At 39.2% G+C, this 18,265-nt stretch overlaps 1 protein-coding gene across 5 annotated transcripts in view; it reads right to left on the bottom strand.

Annotated features, from left to right (window-relative positions):
- Positions 1 to 18,265, bottom strand: part of PARD3B (par-3 family cell polarity regulator beta) — a 397,678-nt gene that overhangs the window by 88,781 nt on the left and 290,632 nt on the right. For all 5 annotated transcript variants that reach the window (XR_014618549.1, XM_084288820.1, XM_084288819.1 and 2 more), the window contains one exon: positions 7,661 to 7,771. Coding sequence is in view for 4 of the 5 variants with exons in the window: in XM_084288820.1 (XP_084144946.1) it covers positions 7,661 to 7,771 (111 nt within the window). In the remaining variant the exon portion in view is untranslated. The remainder of the gene's footprint in view (positions 1 to 7,660; positions 7,772 to 18,265) is intronic.

An 18,265-nucleotide genomic window follows, 5' to 3' on the forward strand; every position in this document is an offset into this window, starting at 1 on the left:
ACCATGTGCAGTTCCCACTCACCTAGTGAGACCTCATGATTTTGCAAAACCACCTCTGCAACCGCATACATACTGTGCCTTAATTTGAATTAAATACTTGTAGTGGAAGGAGCAGGCCTAGCTCCACATGATAGGATGTATTTCCCGTTTCCTTATTCTACACTCAATGACATCAAACCTGGAACCTATTGAACAGAATCTCCCTGTTCAAGAACAGGAACAATCTCCGTCTGTCAGTCTGGGCTTCACATTTGCTCTTGTTGTTGTTTTCCTAATTACCAGTCTTGGACTAGAGAGCAAAACCGAGCTTTGACCGAGCAGAGAAGACTTCAAGCTTTTCAGTTATTTTGGTTTAAGCTTGCTATGGAGAATCACAAATGCAAACTGACGTCCTGTCCATCCCCATGAATTGTACTTTCATTTTTTTCCACTGGAAACAGGAACAGGAATTCTGTGCTGTGGCTTTACTTCAAAGCGCCTGCCAAGGACTTCTGATAGATTGTTATAAATCACAATTGGAAGGGCAAGGTACGAAATGCAGCTTCCAAGTCATTCTTATGCTCTTATTGATTTTGGGGTAGGCCAAGAGCTGACCTACGGTCTGTACTGCATCTAAGAAATCCCTAAGCCAGATTAGTCTGTCTCCTAGAAAGCACTCTACTACCCAGGCTGGCTAGTACACTGGCCAGTTTCACTGTATTAATTTGGTCTTTAAAAGTTTCTAATAACAGTATTTCTGTTTTACAGTCTAATTTTTTAAAACACCAAGCAATAAAGCTCCCATACATCCAGAAAGCACTGCACTGGCATGTCCACGCAAGCAAGAGCCAGGCCATTGCCACTGGGCTGCTCGGACCTCTTGGTTCGGTGGGCAAGTAGCACAGCTTGTGAGAAGTGGTCTCCAGAGCAAAGTGGAACCAGTGCCTCAAAGATGAGCAAACCAAGGACACTTTGATGAGACTTTGGGTCTTACTTAGAGGGCACGGCTATGATACCTGGAGAGGGTTATTTTCAGCAATCTCCAATACATGGAACAGTACTGCGATAGTTTAAGGGAAGGACCAACTCCACATGCCATTTTGCCATCCACAGTGCGAAACGCTGAGGTAGGACTTGAGGCTGTGAGGTAGAACTCACATCCTAATATTTTCATACAAATGCCCTCCAGCTGTGTATTAGCCCTCTGAAGGAGCTCACAAACTGCTATTTGGTTCTGGATTCCACGTCACAACCTGTGAAAGGTAAACGTGAGTCATCTACCTCAGCTATTCATAACCATGCATCAGTTTCTCAGTGTTCAGTGGTAGTCTTTTATTACATGTTCTGGTATGCAGAGCAGCAGCAGACCTAAAATGAGAATCATTCAGAATCAATGGGTTGGGATTAATCTGTCCTCCTGTCCAGTGCAAGTGCTGCCACAGTAATAAACAGAAATCTGATAACTTCATACTGTCAGCAAAAAATGAAACTATGACCTTGACCTATGCAACATCATCCACTAACTTTTTCATAACTTCAACATACCATACTACACGACTATGATCTAATAAGAATCTAAAAGTAATTAACTGGAATTTTTGAAAACTGAAGCTTTAATCAAATATGTATTCTTATCAGGGTTGCAAGCCAGCAATAAATTGAAACATTTAAAAAACTGGGATCCAATCCAATCCGTGATCTGATCAGAGTTCAATGGTTATAATAAATTGGGAGTATTAAAACTGGGATCACATCCAACATTTTATTTTGTCTAAACCACAGGACCTAGCTGTGTTGCAAAGTCAGGCATACTCAATGAAGAGATATGCAGTGTTGGATTAACCCTTAATAAATAATGATGCACACGTTCAGAGTCCCAAAAACATGTGGTTTAGCACAGAGTGGAATGGTGAGAAGAGCTATTACCAACATTTTACTAGAGATCAATATAAACTATAAACAGCCATAATAGTACTTTCAGACTTTGCAAGACTGTAACGCAAGCACAAAAACTACATGGGGTTGATAACATTTTTTGTGTGTATGAGTGCAGTCTGAGATGTACCACATTTAAAAATCGTACTTTCATTTTTGTAACAGTGAGTTTCAACTTTTGACTCAGAACAATTTGGCTTTCGTACCACACTGCTGTGGCTGTAACTATTCTTGTCTTCATTTTGATTTCCAGTAACGTAGAAATTGTTTGTAATTAAATATAATGAAGCAACTGCTAACAGAAATGGAATGGAGTTTCACTCACAAGTATTCTCTCATATAGAAATGGTCTCTAAATGATTTTATTTCTGTAAGATGCATTCCCTTCGTACAGGGATCTTGCAGCTGCAAAATTAAATCTCAGTTTGCCAAATATCAAAAACATATGTATTGATTTTTTAAACTATGGGAACAGGCAACAAGCACCAGAGCTGATAAGACAAGAGAAGCTCCCTTCAATTTCTGGAAGGTTTCTGAAAAGTAAAGGCAACTCAGTCTTTAATATGAAAACTAAAACCATTTAATTTTACCCAAATTTGAGATGCACTGTAACTTAAGCATTTGGTTCAGACATTCAGAAAGCAAGGGCCAGATGTTCTTTCTGCTTCTCTGACATTCCACTCGACAACTTAATACTATTAAAAAAAATCCTCAATTAATGCTAATATGTAGTAAAAAAAACAAACAGACTGATTGAACAAAATGAGTTATCCTCTGAACAAGTGCAGAGTACAGTTTGCTATTTTTTTTTTTTTTTTTTTTTTTTTTTTTTACATAGGGAGCCTCCTTATTCACCAATGTATGATATGCTACTTATCAAAATCACCCCATTTTCAACAGAGTGCCATATTTTGTGAAAATTTATGTGAAGGGAATATATACATGTGAAGGAAATGTTCTATTCTGTTAGAAGAGAGACTCCGGTCTCAGCATGAATATTCCTGTACGATAATCCTAAATAAATAAAAAAAGAGTTTTCTTTCATTTACAGTCACTTTATTTGCATTTGAAAGGCAAACAAATTATTATGTGTAAAACTCAAGTGCCTAATATATTTATCTAGTTTGTTTTACGAAGATTTTCAAACTTCAGAAAATTTAAAGGCAACCCCAAATGAGTGGGAAAAAGATGGGAAGAAGGGAGGAAGAGAAATCTTGTTTTGAGGGAAAGAAAACAGGATCCCTTCCAACGTTTAATAATGTAGCGAACATCTTATTGTTAAAATGATAGATTCTGAGTAATTTATACAGAATGCACTAAAAATACAGATTTGAGTCAGCTTGATCAAAATAAACCTCAGACACAGCATTCGCTTTTTCCTTTTATGGGCAGATTCTAGACCTTTGGAGCACATGTTTTATTATAGCCAAAGTCTTTGAAGCAGGAACAAAATGTTGAGCTTATTTGAAGTAGGGCCTCAGTCCAATGAACCACTTGACTGGTGTCAGGAAGGACAAACCACCACCTCAGAGAACTGTATCACAAGCTAAATCGTTCCTCCTAAACTAGCTGTGCCCTGAAGTTCTGACTTTCTCTGGTAAAGTTTCAGTGATTTTGCATTGCTGCAGTAGAAAGGAAAGCTACAGGAGGTAGGGGGAGAAGGAGAAAATTGTGAAATTCAGAAGAGTGCTGACTTCATATTCAATTGGACACAGATAAAGCCATTACTAAATGAGGAATGCCTAACATCCTACATTCCCTTTAACCACTTGAAGCCTGCAGAAGTAGCAGTCATATAATGAAGCACTGCCTTTGCAATGAAAGGAGGCCTGGGGCTAAGGTCTGGAACAAATTCCTAGTCTGACAGGGACTTTTTAGGAACCTGGATAAGCAGCTGCACTGCCTGCACATCATATTCCCACCCACGGGACACTTTTTTTTTTTTTTCCCTGACAGATTTTGTCTCTGCTACCTCAACTGTAAGTGCTTGGGGCTGGGCCCAAGCTTCCCTAACAGCAACGAGCACAATGAGACCTTCACCTTGGTTGGGACTGTTAGGGAATACAAGCAGTAAGAAATAATAACGATGTCAGCATTTTAGTGCAGGATGCAGGGCTGCTTCAGAGAACTGCAGCTACAAGGCAGTACAGTACAGAGAGTCGTACTGAGAACTGAAAGATGTGGAATGGAAATAAGAATTGCTAGTCTAGAGAAATACTCAATTTTTTCACTTTTTAAGGTTCAAATCTTTAACTTGGTGGCCCATAAAAAGGTTGCCAGGCAAATCTGTGCTGTGGACCAATGTGCAGCAAGTTCAATCCTTTTGGGAAGCATCTGCATTACAGAGTAAGTGCTGTATGCTCTGTCTGCACACGCCTACTAGATCTAACACATTCTGGATGTGTCAGACTTGTTGCACATGCACTGTACAATTCTTTCTCCATGCAAGCAGTAAATCCAGCCTAGTCTGAGCATGATGGACTTATGTTCCTGCAAGCACACCTACATAAGATCTGATGTTTCCTGTCAGAGTCACTGAATTTGTACTGCACAGCCAATCCATAATCATGCACTGATAACATCTGTCATTTCTGCGTGTCTGTAAATCTTGCAAAATTTCTGGAAAAAGGCTGTGTACAAGGAAATACAGAATTATGGCAGGCCTGTCTCTGGAATTCTGTGAGATATTATTGTACCTATTCAACACCAATCAAAAAAACTAACACCTTTGCAAAACTCCAAGTAACAACCTGCTCCTGTAAACTGGAAATGCATTTCCTTCTGAAAACTATTTCTCAGCTGGAACATATCTTGAAATGGTATTCTTTTTTTCTTTTTTCTTTTTGGTGTCTTTTTTTTTTTTTTTTTTTTTTTTTCGGAGATCTGCCAAACATATAGTGCATGTAAAACCAACCTCCAAAACCATGCAAGGTCCACAGCTGCTAAGATGCACTCGATCATTAATCCTGTCACACCCAGCCCAAAAATCAACTACTCTGACCTCTTCTACCAGTGTCCAAAATGGACAGCTCAGCCTCTAAAAAAGATACCATTGAAAATCCTAAGTATTAGTTGATATGACGGATTCTGAAATATTTAGGTAGTCAGCATTAAAGAAAACTGAAGTTTAAGCAAACAAACTGACTTTAAAACTGTAGTAATTGGGATTGTGTCTGAACAAAATTACTTAGACAGCCCATCTTGGAAAAGTAAAATTAGGTATGTGTTTAAATTAATTTGAAAAAGGTTAGATGTCAGAAAAGCAATTTGTATTTTGTTCTAACTGTTAAATAGAGGATTTGTTCATGGGTATCAAGGGACAAAAGCTGCATTTCTATCAACATTTCTGTAGTCCATTTGTTCTACTATTACATTCCTAGTAGTTTTAACGTAACTCGTTTGAAAACATGATTTGAAAGCATACTGATGCTTTAGTAAAATTCAGCAAAGGTTGGTTTTATAAAGATGAAACCAAGTATGCAGAACTGTAGCTAGTGAAGTCATAGAAACAGAAGATCTATGGTGTGGATGTGCCACAAGGTTTTCTTTGCCAATATCTGCATTAAAATCTTGGAATTCAATTACTTTATACAATCACTAAATCTTGAGACAGAGCTATAAAACTTGTCTAGTGTTCTACTGAGTATCATCACTAGCTGAACAGTCAACAACAAAACAAAAGAACTGAATTATATTTAAGTCAAGTAATGTTTCCTTCCACTGATTTTACTCTATCTCCCAAACAGTTCTTACCCATATATGAGAACCTTATTTAATTTTCCTCCAGGAAAGATGGAGCCTCTTCCATCTTACGATTCAAGAAGGGTTCAGGAGTCAGCCTGTAGACGTACTTACGTGTGCAAACATATACTGCCATGCTCTTATTTCACTTAGAAAGCTGAAGTGACTTGACTGCTTTTACAGCATATGTTGCATAGCTTTGGGTATAATGCAAGGAAATTTTATTCACTCCTCGTCTCTCCCCCCTCTTTATTTTTTGATTTTAATCCTTAAGCCATACAAGCTGTATTACCTGATAGAAAATAGGGTATATTTCTATTTTCATGCATTACAGAAGAAGAGGCAAATAAGTGAGTTAAAAATATCATCTTGGTTCATCCACTTGGAGAACACACCTGCTGTTCTCCATTTCAGTCACAAACTCTTCCAGGTCGAAACTGAAATCATTACTAGAGAAACCAGAATGATGAAGACATTGAGCTGCCAGTTTCTAATGCAGTCTTACCAAGTTACTGTCAATCAGCGACTGTAACTTTAAAAAAATAATACAACACTAAAGAAGTATTAAGAACAATTATCTCATGTCCAATTGGAATGTTAGACCTCTAGACAGAAGGGTTCATTCCTTGCAGCCTGCCAACATTTTACTAAATGACACTGGCCCTTTAACAGATGGAATACATGCTTCTTAGCTTGCCAGGATCCTAATAAAAGACACTGGCTTCTTTAAAATGAAGGACACATACCTCTCAAATTGCCAGTATCCAAATTGGGAGTCAGCAGTTTAAAATAAAGGCACTCATCAATCTGGCAAAATCAAGGACGTGATACAGAAATTTTAAAACAAATGGTACAAAGTTTCTCCTGACACTACTTAACTTGGATGAACTAAATACTTCAAACACTGGCTAGGCATATCCAGTAGCAGCAAGAAGCAGCACTGTGGCAATTGGATACCATACTAGCTTTTAAAATGAGTCAAATAAATATTAGCAGCAGACTTCAGTGGTCAGGGCCTGGATTTATTTCTTTTTCTCCATCCCGTCATCTCCCACTCCACTCATACAGCTGACTGTGCACTGCATGACTCAAATGAAAGCAGGATATCTTTTCCCTGGGCACTGATCAGCACCACAAAGGCTGGCCTGTACCACAGGGAAAGACCCAGAACTCCCAAAATGAACTGTATCTGCTTCCTTCCCATCACCCAGGAGCAGCGTTTTCCACTGAGGGAAATAAGCCTCTGAAAGCTTTCCCTGTGCACTGACAACCCATAATACTACAGCTTGAAAAGTCTTGCAGCAACTGCAGAAGCCTCTTGAAAGCCAGCAAGTATGGGCTCTAACTTTTCTGACAGCAGCTATCCGAAGGGAGCAAAGACCCTCACTGGCATATCATGGAGGACACCTGGATGAGTTGGGTTAGAGAAGTGGAGAAAGAAGTTTGCTGAGCCTTGTCAGCACTTACAGACTAACCCCAAACCCTGAATGGCTGAAATGGGTGAAAGGAGAAAACTGCAAGCTCCCCCTGTTTGCAGAAATCATGAAAATGATAAGATTGGGCATGAAACAGGAGCATTTTTATGAACAAGAGAACTGGTGTTACTCACATCAGTGGTTCCTTGTATTTCAGTCTCAGAGCCTTACTTCTGAAATTCTGCAACTCACTGCTGACACATGCCCAATGGTACCTACGAACCTCAGATTCTTGTCTTGCCCAGCATCCCTTTCCCACCCCCTGAATGTCAGCAGACCCCTGCCTCTAAGTCTTCAGACTGACTGCATCTAGCTGAGCCTCTTTTCTTCCCATTGTGCCTGCCTACTCAACACTTGCTGACTAGATACTTCTGCAACGTGGGGCTAGCCAGCAAACTCTTGTGCAGTAAAGAACATACGTAAGTCCAAAAACTACCATCTTATGGCACAGCCAGATGAAGCCAAAGATGTCTGATGTACTGGATCAGTTTTTCATCTGATGAACAAAAACGCGGACATGATTTACTTACCTTTCACGTTCATCTTTCATTTTCTCCAGCTCCTCTTCTTTAAGTACATCATGCTTTGGATTCCCCTTCTGATCTGTTTTCCCACTTTTATCTTCCTTTTTCTTTCCAAATCTGTTTAAGGTATTAAGGAAGGAGTCAGGAAGAAGTAATTACCAGAAGAAAAAACAGTACTTATCTATCATAAAGCACTGAAATTTTAGGCAATCACAACACTGTAAGCTTTTATCTTGACCACTCATAGATCCCACATAGCAAAAGAAGTACATTTTTAAACGGGCTGTGTGCAATAGGAAGGACTAGTTATGAACTGATTTGGTTCCCGAACTTTTGAAACATACTGCTCGAGAGAGAAAGCAGTGAAGCCCCCCCAAACCCAAAATGCAAGCCACTGCAGGACTAAACTATTATTGCACATTTTAAAGTAGCAGAAGGTTGTTATTACCACAGGACAGCTCTCTGAAAGTAATCTGCAGTGACTGTGGTGCCAGCACCCAAACTGGACCACATATTCCGCTCTTATCAGTATCTATTATCTCTTAATCATATCTTGTCTTAATTTAAAGATTTGTTCTTTGTTTAAATAATGATGCATTCAGAAAGAATAAAATCTTGATATATTTTAAAGTACAAAACTAGACTGCTTTTAAGATCTCTTTTTAAAGTACTTGTGTTTTCCTTTCTGCCTGGGGATGCACTATCCTTTAACATTTATGCAGTGAAAGTCCTCCAGAGACCCCCATCAGTTCTGGGGTCCCACTGTTTTATATGTTGCACTGAGATGTTATGTTGCATAACATAACAGCCCATTTTATGCAGCCTGTAAAAGGTGACTAAACCAGGGAGCTACATATCATTTTTGGTGGAGCTAGACAGAATACTGGGGTCAAGTATGTCGTATCTCAAATATGCTTATGAATTATGGGCCAAAAAGTATAAAAACCTCCTCACCTCTTCCCCAATTTGAAATTCTCAATTCTGTAAGTAAATAAAAGATCAGTGTCTTCCACGTAAGTTAGTGTCCTTTCATGCAAATCAATGACAGTACGTACAAAAAAGTAATGATTTCTCACTACTTACTCTTCTCTGTAAGTCTGCAGTATTGTCTTGGTGATCTTTCTTTTACCCTTTTTATTTTTCATGTCAGCCCAAACTGCCTCAAGTGGAACAGCTGAACTACTGTACATGTAGTTAAGTTGTAAATCATTGACTTTAGGTTTTTGCTCTGACCAAAGCAGAAATCTTTGTTGTCAGGCTTGTAAGTCAACAATCCAAATTTTTAGTGCATTTAAATCAATAATTATGAGCTTATGGTCAAATGAAGTTCTGACAGACTCTTCAGCAAGTCTTCCAGACAATAAGAATTTGGTTATATGTGTATATATGATGTGCACAAGAGACGGACATGTAGTTTATGGTGCAGACAAGAAGAAAAGCAAATACTACAGGCATTACCATGAGATGCTCTACTATTGCCTGTGCTGGGGAATAGGAAGAGTCACATCCCAGTGCACGGCTTTCTCTTGCCTTTTTCTTATATGTGACAAGACAGCTAGCGTATTACATTCTTCCAGGGATCCTCTGATCAATATATATGCATACATGCACACACACACCCCATTTCCTACAAACCATCTTCAGTTCTTTTCTGATGGTCTCTCTTATATCAGTGCTTTCAGAAAGACAGCAGATACTTTCCATGCTTCTAATTTTCCTGAGTCAAGAGCAGCACACTGATTCCACTGCTGCTTTCCAAGTTCTAGCAGTCCCACCAGGCTGCGGAGCCATAAAACCCATCAGAGGGTGGTGGTAGCAGTGAAAGCAGCAGTTGGGAAACACAAGACAGATAGAGGTTGTTAAGAAAGAGTGAGAACATATGAAGTGAGGAAGGCTCATTACCCATGTGAAAAGCCAGGTGAAACTCTGCATATATTGCTCTCTACAGAGATGTCAGATAAACAAAGCACCTAACCAGACAGCCAAACAACAACTCTCCTTGGGATGAGCACCAGCAGGCTGCATCTGAAAACACCCTGCTTTTGAACACTTGCACATGCTGTGAAGGTCTCATGGCAGTTTTCTCAAGGGAGGCTGTATTAGCACTTACATCTTGGTCATAATCCAAGTCTGGTATTTTGTTTGTATTCAGTCTGCTTACTTTTCTCCCACAATTTTTCAATTATGATTTTGTGGATTCTCATATTTGACTGTAGTAAGTATTGATTCTGAAAAGAGTATTCTTGGGCATATTGTACTGTTGAAGGGAGTTAAAGCTGAATATGTTGCATACTCAAGAGAAATGAAAAAAAAGAAATGTTCAGCATGCTTTCTTTTCAAGACTAGTATTATTTCTTCCTTATGAAGAAAATACATTTTAAATAAAATAGTGACGATTTTGATTGTAACAACTGCAAGCATCATAACTCTCAGTAAAAATAGTGCTGTCCATTGGTAGAGCTGCTCTAGCTATAAATTAGCAAATTCCAGTGTAATTATAAATCAGGAATAGTGAGTTGGTCTTGATGAAAACACTTGATCTGTTGTTTTGGGGTATTTTTGTTGTTGTTGTTGCTTTGTTTTATTTGTTTTTCATGTTATATTTAGCTTCACATGGGATTTGTGAAGACTTACAATTTTTATCTGTTACACTAAGTATGCAGCATATAGCTAAAGGCTAGGAAACGTTGAGGTTTTTAGCCTCTTGTGCACATTGCTATATCATAAAAATCCATTGTTTTTTATTATTATTGTAATATGTTTTCAGCTCAAAAAAATCTTGCACAAACATTAACGAATAAAAACAACAAAAAATTAACACTTAAGAAAACCAATATAGAGCACAAAGCATTAAGCCACACACACACAAAAAAAAAAAAAAAAAAAAAAAGAAGTATCACGTCTTCCTGAAATTATACACCCTGTCCTAAAATTTATCTTCTGCTCACCGATGTGTTCTAATTGCCATGGGCTTCCGATGATAAAATTAACTTCCACCCATTGTAATCTTGCATGGTTTTGTGCATTACAGGCTTAATGGTTCTCTAATGCTTATAGAAGAATAAACAACAAACAAATAGAAACAAAAACCAACAACAAAAAAGTTTGCTGCCCAACTGGGTTTTGATGCTATTCTCACTGAAATCAGTGAGAGGCCCGCTACTCTCTTGAACAAGGGCAGGATAAAATCTATTGTCAAAAGTATAGTATAGAATTAATTAAATCCATATTAAAATTCTATGAAAACTAAATGGTTTTAGGACTTAAAAGTTTCCAGTTCTCCAGGCAACAAATAATTGGAATACATTAAAATCTACCTTCCATAGTATATGCTATTGACAGAAGCATTATTTTCATCATTGATGAAAAGATTTATGGCACAAATTTTTTAAAAGTTCTGTTTGCTATCCTGAACACAGCGAAATTCTCTTTTAAGTTAATCTCTCTCAGAATTGTTACGCTGAAAACCTTATGTGCAAATGGAGAAACGTAACAGGAAGACCTGAAACAAATGGATTGGTTGCATCCTCTCATTCTATATACATCTATAATCAGTTTATGCCAAATGAATCCACTTCTAATCATAATGACTGAAAAGAAATAAACTCGCAACTTCCCAGGTTGTTAGAGCAACTGTCCCTGTTCTCTATCTGCTGCAAATGCCTGGGTAGTACTGCTACAGAAGAGAAAACCTAATAACCTTAGCGTACTTTTCAGCTGAGAAAATTAATATTCCAACTACTCAGAGCACAGTCCTGGAAACAAAAGTATAAAGGGATTTTCTTTAAGTGATCAGAGTGATACATCCTTATGGGAAAAGTCCATATGCAACAGTTGAGAACATACTGTAGCTCAGTGAAGGATTATCCTATTTGTTTGAATTTCAAAGGAAAATATGGGTGCCCTGCAAATAACTAACATTTTCCCTTTAGAAGCATTAAATGAATACCGAGTGTACATCATCATCTTGCAGTACATATTAACATTCAATTGGCTATCGTATAAAAGCACACATATGCTTCATTTCAAGGCTTTTATCCCCATTTTAAGGGATAAAAGTTAGAACAAACCTTCTATAGGCCTGCTCTGTTATATTTGGGATAAACGTCTTATATGCAAGACCTAAAGCTGTGGTCATGGCAACACCATTTCCGCGTGGAGCTGGGAGCTTCCAGATCTCAAACATGTTGATATTTGCTTCAAGGATTAAAAAGCAGGCAGGTCTGTGAAGTCCCAGACTTGTAAGGAGGAGAAACATCTGCTGGGTAGAACCCCAAGCAGCTTGCTGACTAAATTCAGCAACTTGGATTTCTTAGTTAATTTGGTTGCCCTAGATCAGTAGGTGTCACTGCAGCCAACAGGGTACATAATGGAACTGCAAACATCTGCACGGAAATAATTCAAGAGGGCATATGACACAGTCAAGCAAGATACACAGCCTAACAATGTCATAAAGCCTTGACATCTCCAGAAATGATCTGTAAAAAAACAGAGTGATTTGTAAAGTACATATAACAAAAGCTCTGGCTCCTAGTCATTTCACAGCAAATGGGGAAAAATGCTGAGATTATTAAAGCAGCTCCCTTATGAAAGACTAGAAATAACCCTTAAAATTAAATTTAAATGTGAGTAAGAATGAATGAGTGAACAAGAAAGATAAAGATACTAATAAGGTATGATTTTCAGGTCCACACAGGGACTATAAAAAGCTTATTAACTGCCACTACTGCTGTGTGTTTTAAGTTATTTTATCACGCAGCTTTACAGCAGAAGAAATACCCTAGAAGCAGCGCTGTGCTTTGATTAATCACTTTCATACATACACTTTTACAGAGTATTAAATATTTCCATAAAGATCCTTAGTGAGTCACACTTGTTTGTGATTACAGACCAGGCTCATTTTACATTTATGTTAATAGGAACATTAATGAAATACTTCTTTTACATTTTTTGTGGCTCTCTAAATATCTAAAAGGTTTGTTATTAAATGTTTACTTATTGGACAGAAGCATGCCATTGAGTATTATACTAATGGATCGAGAGCTTTGCAACAGCTGAAGAAATACAGAAAGACGAGAATATGTTTGGGTAAAGGCTGTGAATTTGAGAGCAGAGCACACATGGCAAGGGCTGGGCAGCACTGTTCACACCTTCACCAGTATCCAAGAAGATGGCCGTACTTTCATGGCACGAGTTAAACTTTTGTGGAAGGGCAGCTCTGTGCCAGGGGCATGTGTGCATCTCTTGTCCTTGCCCCACTGCCACCCCCACTCACCACTGACCGCATCCAATTCTCGATCCCTGGTAGATGGTGGACCTGGAGACGGCCACATCAGCTTCTTCTGCTCACAGCTTCGTGGTTCACAGGCAGGTGAACCGTGATGGCAGTGCCTCCACCTCCAGGGAGGAGGAGAGGAAGGGGCAGGCAGGCAAGTCCACTGCGGGGCTGGGCAGTGCTGTGTACAACACCCAGACCGTTTGTACTTTATACTCCGGATCTCAGCACTGTGGTGGTGTTGAAGGAGTCCCTTCCATCCCACCCAACAGCCAGGTGGTCACTCCATCAGGCTCCCACCGAACCACCCCAAAGAGCAGGTAAGGCGGGTATGTGCAAGCTTAGACAATCAAAACTAGCTTGTATGGGAAGAGAAAAATAACCTAACCTTTGTTTTATTATATCAACAAAGACTCAAGAGGCACAACTTGTTAACATGTCCAGCGCTATAATTATTATTTGTATTTCACAAATTTAGCTAAGCTTTATGACAGTGACTGTGCTTATGTTTAGCCATCCTCAAATCACTTTGGGAGATAATCCACATTATTCTAATGCTGTGATCGGCATTTAACTGGTTATGGTCAGCCGGAAAAGAGAAGGTTATACAGATAATGCAAATACAAAGAAAACCACATTATTAACACCAGTATTTTGTTGCTCCTATTTTGTTATGTCAACGTTAAACTAAGTACTTTTTTTTTTTTTTTTTTTTTTTTAATTTGCTATAGCTAACTACTGGAGCTAGACTGAGCTTCCAGATCCAGTCTAATGGGAGTAAAACTTATCTTTCTAACAACTCTCATTAAACACAACCTCCCCCCAACCCGCTTATTTCTTTGATGCCCAAATTAGCATCTTTTCTCCAGCATGCTGAATTAATTAGTACAGTGACAAAGAATTAGTACAGATAGGATCAAAGCTGAAACCGTATTTATCTGGAATTTGAAATTAAGAGCAGAGTATATTAACCCTCAGCATTTCATGGAGCTTTCCACATGGCATACTTAGTAAGCCTTCCAGGAGTTCATTCAAAATAAATCAACAGTGCAATTTTTTTCCCACCAAAGTCGTGCTAAAATGAAAATGAATTTGCCAAGAAGTCTGCTACAATGGGGAACTGCCTTTAATGCATAGCCTTCCGTACTACTTATTATGTAACTTGTAGGTATCAGTAGAACAAAGCAAACAAAGCTGAAAAAAGACAGTTAATCACATCTGTATTAATGCCTGGATCATTGCATTGTTCACAGACTTAAGGGCTAATGAAAGAATTCCCAGCACCAAACCTGAAGAACTGCTTGCTTTAACCCCTCACAGGTAAATAACATCTAATCTTTGATGAAATGAAGAAACTTGGAAATGAAATGTCAAACAAAAGCCCTAACTTACACAGTAAAGCTTAGTCTGAAAGCATCAACCATATGGACTGCAACAAAAGAAAATCTTCACTGCCAGTATCATTGTCTCAAATATTATCTGTGTTTCAGTATCAGATAAATGATTGGAGATTGTTTGCCGGATGAAATGCAAGAGGTTCCTCTTCTGCATACAAACCACAGAACGAAATCAGGCAATCTAAATAAATACCCTGAAATCTTGAAATCTTTATAACCATCATCTTCGCTAAGCCTTTATGCCCCACATCCTTACTGTTTAAATGTCGAACTTGCCCCTGATTTATATAGATGCCAGACCACGCTGAAGTATTGCAACTCTTTCTGGTAACTAGGTATTAGGAAATCCTTACCAGTGGGTAGCTCTATCCAGCCCTACCATAGACCCAATGTAACTTCTGCAGGATATGATGTGACCAGAGACAAAAACCGAGGAACATGATGGTACCCTAAGACTTGGGCTACCCGAGTCACAAGTGGTTGCTACAAAACCACAAGTCCCATCTACAGAACCCATTGTCTGGAGCAACTCTCCCTGGCAACTATGCAAGAATAGACAACAGAAGGCAGCCTGAGGAATCATCATTAATATTTCAAGAAACTTATTTCTAGAAAACATGCAGAGGTAATATGAGTTTTGGAGATAGTGTTTATTAAGAGGGGTCACTGTTATTATTATCTGACTGGGAAACTTGTTACAGTGAATGACAGCTTTCCACCTGTGTCCAAGAAATGATGCTTCAGTCATCTGACGACCATGTTGCTGATTTGTGGTCGCTAGTACAAGAACTCTGCATCCTACATCACTTCCACAGAGAAATAAACACCTACAGTAATATAACACAGCTATGATTTACAGCTTGGCCAGAAGAAGGGAAAGTTGATTTATAGTCTGTCCAATCCATCAAGCCCTACCAGCTTATCCACCAGGCAGCGTAATTACCCTCCACCCAAGAAACTATTCCCATATATTCTTATTTTTCCCTGCTTTCATATAACATTATCCATTTCTCCCCTCTCTGTTCTACCCTACAGCAAAGTAATTTCTTCTGAAGTGAATACTAATTCTCTCCCAGTGCACAGAAACAGTGCACAGAAACATACCCGACCCTATTCTACATGAAGTTAGCAAATGCCAACACTAGGGGAAACAGAAAATCACACCCATGTCTTGGCCATGGTGAGAAAAAGAAAAGGACAGAGTACTAAGGTCTTCTCCCCTGACTCTGCTTTCTTAATTCCCATTTTTTCATCCCCACACTGAAGAAAAGAGACGAGAAGCAGGCAGTTAGGACAGCTATTAATTTTTCCAGGAATTTGTTATCCTCTGTCATGCAGGAGAAAGATAAATGCAGTTTCTGACTGAACCTATTCCTCTGAGGTTCAGTCAATAAGACAAAAAGTAGGAGACAGAGACTCCCTGTGCAGTCTGCAGGCGCTGCCAGCTGCCCCTCTGGGACTACTTGCTGACTCGGTGGATTTCTCAGATTGAGTTTGGAAATTCTGCAGGGTCCAGAGAGAGACAGCATCCCTTGGTGTCACACCAGCACCGTCAGCCTTAACAGGTAAATGAGACAGGGAAAAGACCAACTGAAGTGAGGGAAAGAGGCTTTTTTTTCTCCTTCTGTTCTCTTTCATGCTACCTCCTCATCTGTTCTGTGCCTTTTCCCCTATTACCAGCAATACAGCCCGAGAACTCACTGATGTATCAACTACACATGCATGTATAGCATATGCATATTTGTAAGGGGAAGGATTTTTCCATTTTTCTTGCATCGTGATTCTCATGGTACTTGGTGCTTTTCTTATCATTTCAGCTGCTGAGACATTATATGAGAATCTCCATTCACACCAGAAAATTGTTTGCTCAGCCCTTTTGGCTATGGAAAACACTTGGACCCGTGACATTCTCAGAACTGCAGATACAAAACTTGTGAGGCAAATTAAATACATGACATTTGCAAAACAAAACTGAAAACCTGCTACATTTGCACTCAGAGTCATGATACTTGGAAGTGTCAGACTCGCTAATTATCTCACAACAGCAGTACTCACCTCCTCGACCACACCGTGTGCTTTCCTCTCCTTATGTGCCACAGCGGGGATTTGTTGGGGCTTATCTGACTTTCATGAAGAGAAACTGCTCATTGCAGGTTCCAACAAGATCTCCAGGAAAGCCTGACTCTTGAAAAACAGCAGTAACAGAGGAGTCCCCTGTGTTGTGCTTGAGACAACACCTAAACCTTCACAGAAGTCCCTTTCTCTATGGAAATGTAGTCACACTCTAATCATCATTCATGCTGAGCATGTATCACCACACCCATTCTACAAATCTAAGAAACTGAGGCACAAAGGGCAAAAACAACTTGCCCAGATTAAGAAATCCTATTATCTTTCTCTGCTAATCTCCTCCGAGCTGTAGTTACAGTAATGCTACATATCCACCTGCCTTGTTTTCCTACCAGTGTAAGATGCTTTTTCCTTTTTCTATTTCCCCCTATCTCCTTTAAGTTTTCTCCTCATTCATTTCCTTTTCCTTTCCCAACACACTCCTTCTCCCCCCACCCCTTGCTCCATACTCCTTTCATATGCTCTCCTGCTGCACTGTTACAGAAATACCCCTTCCTGGAGATTTTTGCTGGAGGCAGAAAAGGAAAGGAATGTGTCTTGGGAAACAGTACTCTTGCCTCCAAGACGCAGCGCAGCAATATGCAGTAGAGACACGCAGAGTTCACTACAGTAGCTGAGCTACCAAAAACAGTCTCAATTCCTTCCCAGCAGGATGCATTAGTCTATATTTGAGCTCTGCACTGCTCACAGTGCTCAAGAAACTCTGAACTAAAGGAGAGTACACAGTGAAAAGACTCAGCCTCTTTCGAAGGAAGGCTTGTCCAAGGGAGAGGTACGGATATTGAATTGGAAAGGGAGGCAGTAAAGGCAACCAGAAAACTCTACAAGCCTTGTTCTTCGATTACACAGTGCACTCTTAAGGTTTAAGCATCACAAATTCCATCCCTGCAGCCTCAATGACAGTTGCCTTTTTTTTTTTGGAAAGCAGTAACTTTCAAAACAATGCCAAAATTAAAGAAGAGTGGAGTTACATATACTGTATTTTGAAAGATGTGTTTCAGCATAATAAATAATAGATGCTTTTGCATTTTTAAACTGTCAAAATCAGTCCTTCTGATAAATAATACTTTCCTTCCCTGGCCTTGGCTATTGTACATCACTAATTAGACATAGTAGTTTGTGGTTAAAATCCTTCCCTACAGATTTATTATTAGCTTGTATACACTTTTCTGTAGAATTTTGCTAATGGTAAGATCTGCTGGAGGCCAACTCCATGAAGCCACTGGGAGGAGAAATCTGTTTGCCTGTCAAAACACTGGCCATCAATTAGAACTGTAAATGTGATTCCTTTAAGTGTCTTGGATGGTAGCAGAGACTTCTAGTGATGTATTAGGGGGGTGAATCACTTTCATAGTGTACTAAAGGAAGCTTTCAGACAAACAGCTGTCCACATGAAACAAATTCACCACTATCTTTGAGTTCAGGAAGAACCAGTACGGTCTGCCAAAATTCCCTCAGCTATTTTCTCAGAAATCCCAGCTTTAAAACATTTTATGTGGCATATTGACAAAACTGATACTAGGTTATTCTGTGGTTTGCTTAGGAAAAATTTGGCTTAGGATAGTTATAACAACATGAGAAAAAACAATGGAGTTGCTGAAAGACACAAAGCACGAGAAAAGCGTCAGTGGAACGATTCAATTCCACTGTTCACTGATTTAGGATGCAACCATGGCACACACACAGCAATTTCGCCTTTGATACAAGCACCCAGCTCTCATTAGCATCAATAAGAGTTGTGTGGACACACTGATGGGAATATGTTCCCCAGTATGTTGCAGAAAATTAACACCACTCACTTGGGGACTG

Source organism: Netta rufina (genome assembly GCF_964035555.1).
Source record: "Netta rufina genome assembly, chromosome: 6".
Taxonomy (NCBI): domain Eukaryota; kingdom Metazoa; phylum Chordata; class Aves; order Anseriformes; family Anatidae; genus Netta; species Netta rufina.